The following is a 12691-nucleotide window of genomic DNA, read 5'->3' as shown; positions in this document are numbered from 1 at the left end:
TTGATATCAATTTATTCGGGAGATTGATTGTTTTGATTCAATTGGGCTTAGAATCAGTGATTAATGATCGATTAACTGTTTTGATCTGGAAAAGTTTTGAAAATGAAGAATTAGATGATGAACAGTTGAAGACGATGATGAATTTGTTTGAAATTAATCGTTCGATCTAAAAAAGTTATGGAATTAAGGAATCTGATGTTTATCGAAGCGAAGAAAACAGATCAAAGTGAAGTTGTTTTGACGATTGTGTGTGAGTCTGAATCAATTGAAATGTCAAACGGAAAAATCAAAATTGAAGGTTTTAGAGGTCACACAACTTGAATTGATTTTGATTCTATTCGCATTTGAATCTATTCACAAGTCAATGACGAGGTGCTGAAGTATGTCAATTAATTTCGAGTATAATTTGCACTTTTACGAATGAGTAAATTCGATTTAATGATTAAATGACAAAGTCAAACTAAAAAGTCAATATCGGAATTTGGTGAGTGCGTGTGTCAAGTATTTACATCTTTTAGCAATAACATTAACTAGATTATAACCCGCGTAAAACGCGGGGAACATATAAAAAAAACATATAAAAGTACAAAAAACTGCTACAATAATTAAAAAAAAAAAAAGATAAAGTGACAGAAATAGAATTAGTGTTATTGGTAACATTGAAATGTCTGAAAAAAAAAAAACAATGAAATATATGAATATCTATAATCTTTGTAGGGCCTCTTTGTAGAAAAAAAATTGTTTTATTAGTTGGACAACCTTCATCGTCAAATATAAGTAACTTCAAGCTTTTTTTACTTATGACGTGAGAACGGCATATAAGTAGTCATAAGTGAAGACCAGTCCACACAAATATAATTCAACATTATCAGTGAATCAACAACATATAATCTCCTTCATTTTTAGCCATAACAAAGTTACTTGTTTCTTTGATAATGACTGAATCAACCAACATATAATCTCCCTGAATGGGAGGGCTCCCATTGAATGGGAGGGCTCCCATTATGACATTATGTAGTTTTTCTTCCACTTGCATGCATGCTTCCCCAAAAGGAGGCTAGATAAAGTAAATGGCGGTAGTTTGGTAAAGTGCTCCTGTTTGTGGATTTTTAGTAAAATTGTTCGCTAGATCATAACCGGTGTACTACACGGTTGGTTGACATAGTAAAACAACATGAATATTATAAAAATTATACTTATTGATTGTACATTCACAAATATACAATTTATTTAAACAAAATTCAAATCTTTCAAATGCATTGGAATTAGAAAGGAATTCAAATATATAGTTTTGGCAAAAACTAAAATAGAACTTTGAATGACAATATTGTCAAAATTAACCTTTATTGGTTTTTGTAAATTATTATGTGTAATAAATATTTATTTTAAAATAGATTATAAACATATATGTATAAATATTTATACATATATCTAATCATATATAGTCAAATTATAAATCACATAAACAAACAAAATCAACAGATTTTAAAAGAATGTGTTTTAAGGGGTCTAGTATGAATATGAAGTGGCATATATAGGAAAATTATGACAACATAACTAAAGTCACTTATTTATTTTATACACCGTTATAAAAACAGAAGCAATAAATAGAATTAACAATAAACAAAGCAATTTGATACCTATTGACTTACATCAATTAAATCATACAGTTTATTCACTATATTAATCATACTACCGAATAAAAAAATCAAGATCATATTGTTACAATTGAGACCATAGAACAGATCAATGAAAAATTTATGAGGACATCATTAAAAGTCCTCCCTTACCTTGAACAGGGCAAGTTACTTTTCCATTTTTAATTGAATGTTACAATTTACATGGATCCAAGTTAGACCATTTAGCTACGATAAACCTCTATCATAGTTTTATAAAAATCAATCTAACAATGACCAGAAACTTCAGAACCTTGTGCAATCTATTAATGTCAAATCAAATAACATATCAATGTAAATGATCACATAATCACATATATTAACCTGTTTTATCCTGGTTTACAAAAGATAGACTCAAAAAAAAAACAGTGACACTGAGATAAATAAGAAGAAGTTACAGAAACCATTAAACTGAGATTTAATTACTAAGCATTTCCATCTTTGCATTACAATATTTTGAATTCAAATTTCAAAAAATTCCTAGCAATATAAGTAGAGTGCTAATTATAGCATTGTATTTTCAAAATTTCTTTATAAGGTCATTAGACTTTTAGAAACATAACATTGTAATATATTTTTTCCTTTATAACCAACTCCAATGTGGATATTAAGCAATAAAAAATTGTAAAAAGACATAACTAAAATACGTAAGATATTTTACTTTTGGTTCTCTGATAATTTTAGCATCTTACATTCTTTTAAAATGGACAAAAAAAATGAAATTGCATTCCCTGTTTTATAACAACTACCAAATTGGTCCCTCTTAACTGAAATTTACAAAAATGGTCCATGTTTTATAACTAATAATATCTATTTAATGAAATTTATCTAAATAGTTACTGTAACACAAAGTCACACACAGATACAGTAACACAAACCTACATACACACATGAACAATAACAGACGCACACAATATTTGGATTCGATAAGGATCACCTAAAAATCTAAGTTAATGAAATAATGAAAGATAATTTCAACAAATTTACCATTTTGGGGCAGAATTTCTTGATGAGATAAAAAAAAGTATATGTAATAATCAATAGCTTCTGAAAAAAAAAATATGGGAAAACAACAATAAAAATCTGAAAACAACAATAAAATTCAATGCAAAAGGTCTGGATCAACATATGAACTTATACTGTATTTTAGTTGATTGCTAATGAAGATTATGAATTTCAGTCTATAGAAAAACTACCAAACACCCAATTAAGAATTCACATGATAAGAATTTAAGCAATTAACAACAAATACGTCATACAGAGAGAAGGAGATAGGAAGAGAGACATACATCATATGCTTCACAGATGTGTTTATACTTAGCTTATGTTTCCTTCTTATTAGTAGGGTTCTTATCAGGATGCCACTTCATCGTAAGCTTCATGTGACCTTTCTTCAAATCATCGTTTTTAGCATTCTTATCCACTTGCATAATCTTGTAATAACCTACGCCCATGATCGTTTTTCATTTATTATGATTTATGATTGCTACAAAGATTGGGGTGTTCTGTTCTAAACCACTGCAATCACTGAAATCAGAAATAAAAAAAATCCCAGATTGTATCCAAAAAGTTATAAAAAGCCAGAAACCCACCAAAAAGCGAGTTCCAATGCATTCTCTTTTAATCAGTTAAACACTAACTTTCAACTTCAAGTTAAACTTTTAGGTCATTTGTAACATAAACCCACAATTATAGCATTGAATTACAAGTTTTTACCTTTGTTAATCTCTCTTTCAGTTTCAAATCTTCAGCTGCTGCCAACTCCTCTTTTTCTTCTTTTGCTTTTGCTCTTCTCTCAGCTCGTATTTGTGCCATTTGTTTAAAGTAATCACTGTTCACGACGAACATCAAGTTTGCTCTGTTTCAGTTTGGCCGTTTTATTCACCTTCAAAACCGAACAAAAATTCACAATTACTCAAACGAATATGCAAAATACACTTTTCAATTTGGCTGATGCGCTCCCCTTTCTTTTGTTCATCTCCATGGAATAAATGAAAGACATGTCCCAGATAAAAAAGACAATAATTTTGTGGTACAAAATGACATGAAAACATATGATGCATATAAATCTAGTGCATACAATTACAAGCATAAAAGGAAAAGGTCTCATAATCACCTCTCAAATTTAGTTTATTTGCATCAAGATGATCATAAAGCATTAATCATTCGCTTCATCTCAGTAGTCCTCCGAGGATCTGGATCTTCAATTGCTCTCTCGGTCAACACATGTTTGATTCTGCACATTGATTTCCTAACCTGCACCCACACATCACTTAACTTATTCAGACAACAACACTTTATACATAGAATAGCACCTGATTTATGGTGAAAATAATAATAATAATAATAATAATAATAATAATAACCTTAGGTAGGCGTTCAGGATTAGGAAAGCGCAAGTTTTGAGCATGAAGCATCTGGCGTTGAGTCATGAGCATGTTTTTTTCTTTGAGCAGGACATACCATAACTTATGTAGATCCTCCCATGACTTCAAACGTAGCTCTGAAGCCTTCCAGCTACGCCCTGAACAAAAACATGATTCAAATAGTATAATGAACAAAAAAGAATATATATATATATATATATATATATATATATATATATATATATGTAAGTATCCTAAGAAACAGTATTCTTTATACTGAAGTTTAAATTATAAAAAAAAATAGAGATGTATATACCGTAGACAACAGGTTTGTCCTCCTCTGGGTTTCTATCAATCTCAAAGAACTCCTCAAGAGGGTTATGTGCAGTCCTAACTCTACTACCAGCTGCAGCCCCAGCAGCAGAAGCTTCTGATGTTGCAGTTGCAAAGAGTCTCCTTCCAAAAACTCGTGCCAAAAACATGAATGCTGCATCAGATTTAACAAAAGAATATTAAACTTTTATATGCTAACCATCCGATAGACTACACAGCTCGTGTCTCCCAACAATAGGGTTTTCACAGTTGTTTGTAGTTCACGATTTATATGAATTTAACCGAGCTTGCAACAAAGCCCCAAATGCAAAATTTGAACAATTTGTCGAACAGTTGGCAGGCATAAAACCAGAACAAAAGGAAACGTATAGAAAATGTACAAAAGAATAGAAAAAGTAATATAAATAGACAATTGTAACGATATTCCGGTAAGGAATATGTCATTTGCTCCGATAAAGGTAAAGTTTTTGCGTTTATGGTGACGGCGAGGTAGAACGACAAGCAATTAGTGACAGTGTTCGTTTAACTAAGAATAAACGTGATATGGTATGCTAATAGATAAACGTACCAAAATGAAACGGCGACCAAGAAACTATTTGGATGAGAGTATACAATCAATCAGACTCTGAAATGGCGACGCAAAGACAGAAAGGAACACTTCGAGATCGGCTGCAGAGACACCCCCTCTTTGCTTGCTGTCGCGAGAAGAGGTGTACGAAGGCGGTGGAGATTAGAAGACGTGTCATCTTGGCCGATTGAAGTAAAGCGAATGGTTTGCTTTTCTTTCTTAACGTTAGATCGGAAGAAGAGACAGACAGAGGAAATGACGAACGGAAGGCAACATTAGCCAACGGGTTTTTGGGCATAAGATGACGTAAGCAAATAATAAAGGTCTCTGAGTATAGGATTGAAATGTAATGAATGGTCCCGATTTCTTAAGTGGAGAATTTAACTGATTTCTTAAGTGGAGAATTTAAGGTTCTCCTTTAATAATATTTAGAGATTAGAAAAAATGGCAAAAAAACATTTTTTACAACATAATTGAAGGGTAAAATACAATGAATACCAATGTAGTTTCATTTATTTGTTTATTATAGCATTATACTTCCATTTCTCCTTATTACAACATCACAATTTTAATGCTATCCAATAAAAATATAATGCCATAATTGGATAGGATTCTCAAAATACAATGTTTTAATAAGAAAAAGAAACTAAAAGTATAATGTTGTAACAGAAAGAAATAAAAGTAGGATGCTCTAACATACAAATAAATGAAAGCATGTTGCTATTTTGCTTTTAAGCAAGTTTCTTTTATAAAATATGGAATTCACTAACATGAATTATCATGCTCTCGTCTGTTGTTATGCCTTTAAGAAAGTTTTTTTTAGCATCCAACTTTGAGCTTGCATCTAAGACATCTCTTTTTAATTCTAATAACCAAATCTCCAACTTTCTCCTCTTGTAAAACTAATTTGGTGGACCATTTTGAGGAAAAGCTGCTACTTTTAGCAAGATTCTTAATGACAACAACTGCTTTTAACACTCTTATTATTAAAGGATAGATGATGTAGAATTTAGCATACCCAATCAATAAAAACTCAAACTTTATATAGAAATCGAGCAAAGAATCAAATAATCATAGTAACTATATGTGTAAAGAAGTGAAACATGGAAAAGATTTAACAAAAGAACTCACCTTTAATTAGGAATGGAATCAATCTGATTACAGAAGATCAGTTTCCCAGAAAGTGCATCCGAATCTTGCTTTTTTGGGATCAAAACACGGAACCCAAAAAGAAGTAATATCCGGATTGTGCAAAATAACACCACATAATCAAGAATTTGACATGAGAAGTCATTTCAAGACTAACCATTTACGGTCAAAATTGAAGAACCCATGTTGAATTAGACTATATGACCATTATACCCTTACATCTTTGGTCTTTCTTGCTCCTGCGCTTACCATAATTAAATCCCATGAGTTCCTTGGATTGAATAGAAATGTAAGCTCTATCTGAACCTTCTAGTTTATTTCATTAAGATGTTTTTAATGATTATCAAGATTAGTTGATTGGACCAAGATAACTAATTATTATAGAAATTTGTAAGCAGCAAGATAAATTTATTGCACTTTCTAAGTATCAACCATAATTGAGAGGGAACCACAATCTAAGTGAAAGTACCTTTAATATATTGATTTAATCCAAGTCTTTAGTTTTAATAGTTTAGATTAAACTACATTTAATTGGATTTAAACAATTCCCCTTTTTTACTTTTTTGTTCCGTAGTTTAATTATTAGTTTTAGTTTCTCTTTTCTGAATCAAAATCATACACACTCCTAAAGTGTTCGACAACCCGATCGTACCTCAACTATAATAACATTAGATTGAGTACATTTGCTCAATTGTGTGCTACTTCTTAGTTTTGTTGAAACCATTTTATAAATTTAAAAACCTTATTTATTTTTAGTATATAAAAACAACACAATTCGGGCACTTCAGATTTTCTAAGACATTTCAGTATTTATTTCTCATTATATATCATAATTATTATCGCACCTACTAGTTGGATAGTATGTATTTTAGTATTGTATCACTGTATATCCAACATCATTTCCAAATATTTAAGGGATATTGTTAGAGTTGGAAACAGTCTCCAATGATGAGTGGTATTTAGGTTAAAATATTCTCTTGTGGTTTGTGAAATTCACTTCTCTCCTATAAATAGAGTAATAATTGGTCATTGTAAGCTTGCACCAAAATGTAGTCATTTTAGAGTAGAGAGAGTTGGCTGTGAATTCCATTATGTAGGATGTTTTATATTCTTTATGTTTATGAAATTATCAGATCACCCATCTCTTGTGTTTATTAGTTTTTATATCGATTCAATATATTATTATTTCGCACAAGTCAATCATCCAAACAGAATCCTAGAAACGTTTGTGATGTTAACAAAATGAATTTATTCTCGTGATTCTCTGTTGGAATCAAAAAGACAAAGCATCTAACCGTTTTATTAGTTGTCATTAACATGATACCTTATACAAATCATAAAAACCAATCATAAAATTTTATGTTATTAGAAAATTAACAAATCAAAAATTAAATTTAATTGAAGGGTCAACATGAATCTTTTGCAAACTAGAAAAAAAAATTAAAATTATTTTAAACGACGAATTGTCCGTATCATTTCATGGGTTCTAAAATGTGACCTTATCCCATGTGGGGCCTTGCTTTATCAAAATCTATAAACGGCCGTGGCTTCTTAGTTCGTTCCACACCTCTCTCTCTCTCTCTCTCTCTCTCTCAACAGTGGAAATGGCCGACGCTTTGGTCATTATTGCTGCCGATGTGATCCTGAAAAAGGTGGCATCGATAGCTGCCAACGAAATCGCCCTTGCTTGGGGTTACAAAACGAAGTTGCACACACTTGAACAGACCTTGAAAATGATTCGTGCCAAGTTACAGGATGCCGAGAATGAGAAAGGTCTAAAACATGGTGTGATGGAGTGGCTGAAACAGCTCAAAGTTGTGGTTGGTGAAGTTGATGATGTGTTGGATGAGGTTGACTACGAAATATTGAGACGTGCGATAAAGAATCGAGATCGGGTGGCAATAAAGGTAACCTCTCTCCCAAGTTTGAAAAAGCTTTTATTTCGTAGGGAAATGGGTCATAAAATAAAAAAGGTTAACGAAAAGTTGTCTCAAATCAATAAGGACGCAAACGATTTGGGACTACAAAATGAACACCGTGGCCCTGCTGTTCCAGATCGTCCATACCCGGAGACAGATCCATATTTAGGAGAATTCAAAATTGTTGGTAGGGAGGATGATGAAGAGCGCATCATACACCTTTTAACCGAGTCAAGAAAAGAAGAAAAACTTACGATTGTTCCCATTGTGGGAATGGGCGGGATGGGGAAGACCACTCTGGCTAAGTCCGTCTACAATAATCCAAAAATCCAGCAACATTTTGAGGTTAAAGCTTGGTTGTGTGTGTCGGTTAAGGTTGACATCAAGACACTTCTCTCAAATATCTATGAATCTCTTGCAGGAGAGAAACCTAAGTCGGAAACTATGGTCAATTTAGTTCGAGATCTTGAAAAGAAGTTAGGAGCAAAAAGATATTTGCTAGTCCTGGATGACATTTGGGATGAAGAGAGATTATATTGGGAAGATTTTAGGAATGTTATGATAAATATGAATTCACAAACCGGAAGTAGCATTCTTGTCACTACCCGGAAACTTGAGATCGGAACTAAGGCTATGATGATTGATTCGTGTCCTTTAAAAGGTCTTTCTGATGATCATTGTTGGTGTATCTTTAAAGAGAGGGCGTTTCTAGCAGGACAATCACCACAACCCGAATTGGAGGAGATAGGGCATGATATTGTGAAAAAGTGTCGTGGTTTGCCATTGCTAGTAAAGGTAATAGGAGGGGTGTTGCAAAATTACACTGACGACCTAGAGAAGTGGTTGTCCATCAAAAATAGCAAAGTTTGGGATCTAGAAGTTGAAAGGGAGAGAACTCAAAAGAGTTTGGAACTGAGCTTTGATAATCTTCCCAGTTCTATGGCCAAACAATGTTTTGCATATTGTTCCATCTTTAAGAAAGACACGGTCATGGAAAGGGAAGAACTCGTCCAACTTTGGATGGCTTTAGGGTTTGTTCAAGTGGACGAGGAAAAAAACAAGGAGATGGAGGATGTGGGAAATGATATTTTTCAAATTTTGGTCAGCAATTCGTTGTTCCAAGATGTTGAAAGGGATGAATATGGTCACATCACTCGTTGTAGCATGCATGATCTGGTGCATGATCTTTCATTATCACTTTCCAAACATGAAAGCTTATGTGTGATGGGTGCGATGAATGATGATATTGATCGTATTCCTCAAGTTAAACATCTCGCTTTTTATCAAGAGCAGAACAAGGACTACGAATTCCAAAACAAGGTATCCTTGTTCATTGAAAGGGCTAAGACAATTGAAACTTTGCATACATTCTTCCTCGATCATGAAATTGGAAAGACTTTTTCATTTCAACAATTCAAGTGCATGCGAGTCCTTAAACTCACAACACATAAATTGGAGAAGTTAGACGATTCGATTGGAGATTTGGTGCATCTAAGGTATCTACATTTATCATATCCCGGTATCACTGTTCTTCCAGAATCTATTGGTAAACTATACCACTTGCAAACTCTGAAGTTACAACATTGTCATCTCAAGACGTTTCCAAAATCCATGAGAAATTTGATAAGCCTGCGGAATTTCATGTCTACCAAAAGTCTTCCCGCCAATATTGTGGGACAATTGATTTCTCTTCGAAAATTGCCTTCCTTCACAGTGCTTAGAAGGAAGGGACACGGTATTGAAGAGCTACACCATTTGAATAACCTTAGTGGAAAGCTCTGTATTTTTTATCTTGAAAATGTTAGGAGCAAAGAGGATGCTGTCAAGGCAGACTTATCTAGAAAGAAAAATTTATACGATATTCAATTTAGTTGGAGTAGGTACTACGAAGATGGAGATTATACAAACGTAATGGATATATTGGAAGGCTTGCAACCCCCACGAGGTGTGAAAATATTGACAATTAAGAATTTTTCTGGTGATAATTTTCCAGCTTGGGTAATGAAGATGGCTATCGATATCAAAGGGAAATCAACACCCCTTGATAAGCTCGTGTCAATCACATTATCTGGATGTAGGAGTTGCCTCTCTCTTCCAACGCTTGAGCACCTACCACATCTTCGGGATCTTGTGTTGGAGAATATGGACAACTTGACATGCTTAGGAAGTTCCAATGTTACTGGATCAATAAAACCTTTGTCTCCATCGTTGAGATCGCTCAAACTATTTGGTATGAAAAGACTGGAAAAGTGGATAGATGGAGCAACCAACAGCTCAAAAATGATTTCACCTGTCCTTGATAGCTTGGTAATTATCGATTGCCCAAAGATTATTCTCTTAGATGAATGTCATCCCCATCCTCTTGTTTCCTTAAGGATATGTTACTGCACAAGTCTGATATCCATTAAGAGCATACAAGGCCTCACATCTCTCGTGTCTTTTGAAATTGTCATGTGTCCTAGTCTTTTAGAAATAAGCAATTTGCCCAACCAATGTCATTCTTTGAAGACTTTGCAAATTAAGCATTGTGACAAACTGACTTCCTTGCCTCACCAAATGTTTGACTGTTTTGTTTTCTTAAATGAGTTGGAACTTGGTGTGTTCTCGGAGGAGCTCGCTTCTTTCCCGAGTCTTCAAGGCATTGAGAAGCTAAGGGAAAACCTTCACTCGTTAGACTTGAGAGGTCGGTATCACTGGGAGTCAGTGCCAGAAGAAATACAACACCTCACTTCACTCACTGAGTTAACCATAAGAGGATTCGGAATGCGAGAACTGCCCATGTGGTTAACCAGAATGTCATCTATCCGACATTTGACGTTCCATGAATGCAAGGGGCTAAATAAAGAAACAGTTGTACGTGGAGCACCACCAGAAGCAACTTATGTTGAACTATATAATTGAGAGTGTTATTTAAATAGTTATTTGAGTGTGTTGTGGTAGTGTATAGATATTTTTGTATAAGTGACAAGTACAAAAGATGTGTAAAAGTCCAATGATTCTATAAATTTGATACTTACACTTTTTACTAAATGTCGCAAAATTCTTTTGGCTTATCACTTATGGCTACCGATTGTTTAATCGTAGTTGATCGCATGATGGCTCTCGTCCGTAAACTTAATAACTTATCAATACGGTCTATAATTTTAATTTCAATGATGTATTAAGTTTATTATCTTCTAAACACAAATACGGATCAAGATGTACTGTTTTAACAGGTTAAGATTTTATTGGATAGTATTGGACTCGACACTCCCAACAAAATGGATATGCTGGTATTGTGTCATATCCCATCTCAATAACTTATACTGTAATTTACTATAATTTAATAAGCATAATCCATTTGTCTTGATTTCCGAATGATGTACAAGGAAATGGAAAAAGAATCAACTGTCTTTTCAATTTGACAACAAACAAATAGCTAACTATTGTTAGTGACGGATTTGTATTATTTTAGAAATGGACTTACAAATTAACCACACAAAGGTAAAACAAAACCATACATGTACACCTCTAGTAATCAACCCTCAACTATTTAATCCTCCGTCATATGCTATAGGTTTCACCTTGTTGCTTGGCCCATTTGGAACTTTCTCTAGTCATAGTCAAACTCACATATCTTCACTCCACCTGCCAATAAACTTGCAACCAATATATTAATGTTTGTATGTCATTGATTCAATAAACCAACATTGTTAGGCTAAACAAAAATGCTTAAAAAAAGAGCAGGTTTGTATATAACAATTAACAGTAGTAAATTTCAATCTCAACTTCAATATAAACTAAGAGCATAAGCTGGAATATCTTGCTCATATCATATAGAAAATTGTCAAATTACTTTTTATCAATTAGGTTATATAATTGTCATTAACATTTTATACCTTATGTAAATAGTTATAAAAAAATATTTGGCATTTGGAAACATAATCTTATCTTATCCGGATCAATGTTTGAAGTTGTTGTTACATGGTCCCCTCAGCCAAAGTGGGCCAAATGATATTAATTAGGCTGTGGTTTGATGGATTTTACGAGAGGAAGAAAACATAAGTTTTTATTGATACTCCAAACAAAAATACAAAGGAAAATAAATAAGGATGCCATGACCTACATCCCTTAAATAGATCCTCTAAATATGGAGAGGATAAAAAACAATCAACAATAATAATAAAATATGAGATCCTATATTCCCCATGAAGCATGCAAATTTGCAATGCTAATCTTGCCCAAGAAATTGAAGTTGTTGTGTTGTTAGCTCCTTTGTCAATATGTCTTCTATTTACATCTTGCTGTTGATATGCATGGGAATAATCTCTTTGGATTCAATGTTCTCGAACAAAATAACAGTCCATCTCTACATGCTTAGTTCTTTCATGAAAAACCAGATTGTTAGCTATATGACGAGCCGCTTGATTATCACAGAATAAAGGCGTGGCCAAGGAAATGTCAACATGTAGTTAACTAAGCAACCAAACGAACCCAAATAACTTCAATGACTGTGGAAGATAAAATAACCGACTTCGGCTGAAGATCGCGAGACAACATAATGTTTCTTGGTTTTCTAGAAGATGTGAGTCCCACCTAGTAAGAGAAAATAACCGGTACGCTAATGTCTCGTAAGGAAACATCCTAACCAGTCAGAGTCACAATAAGCAGTTAAAACAAGATCCCCTGACTGGGAGAGAA

General features: G+C 33.4%; 2 protein-coding genes across 3 annotated transcripts; one reads left to right on the top strand and one right to left on the bottom strand.

Moving 5' to 3' along the window:
• Nucleotides 1-2883: 2883 nt before the first annotated feature.
• LOC145159060 (uncharacterized) lies at nt 2884-5217 on the bottom strand. 2 transcript variants are annotated; one of them, XM_079077958.1, is made up of 6 exons: nt 4944-5217; nt 4359-4529; nt 4043-4200; nt 3793-3932; nt 3393-3561; nt 2884-3203 (listed from the first exon to the last, which is right to left on the bottom strand). In XM_079077958.1, exons 2-4 carry the CDS (start codon nt 4522-4524, stop codon nt 3825-3827), a joined length of 432 nt encoding a protein of 143 aa, XP_078934084.1. In that variant the 5' UTR covers nt 4525-4529; nt 4944-5217; the 3' UTR covers nt 2884-3203; nt 3393-3561; nt 3793-3824. The 2 variants fall into 2 exon arrangements, with proteins under 2 accessions (XP_078934084.1, XP_078934085.1); XM_079077959.1 differs by having other exon boundaries at nt 2884-3120.
• Nucleotides 5218-7661: 2444 nt separating this feature from the next.
• Nucleotides 7662-11041, top strand: LOC145159059 (putative disease resistance protein RGA3). Its single transcript, XM_079077957.1, has one exon. It carries the CDS (start codon nt 7697-7699, stop codon nt 10910-10912), a length of 3216 nt encoding a protein of 1071 aa, XP_078934083.1. The 5' UTR covers nt 7662-7696; the 3' UTR covers nt 10913-11041.
• The last annotated feature ends 1650 nt before the right edge of the window (nt 11042-12691 follow it).

Source organism: Lactuca virosa, chromosome 2 (genome assembly GCF_052849685.1).
Source record: "Lactuca virosa cultivar CGN04683 chromosome 2, Lactuca_virosa_CGN04683_v6, whole genome shotgun sequence".
NCBI lineage: Eukaryota > Viridiplantae > Streptophyta > Magnoliopsida > Asterales > Asteraceae > Lactuca > Lactuca virosa.
Note: the sequence above shows the minus strand (reverse complement) of the source record. Positions and strands in the feature narration are given on the sequence as shown.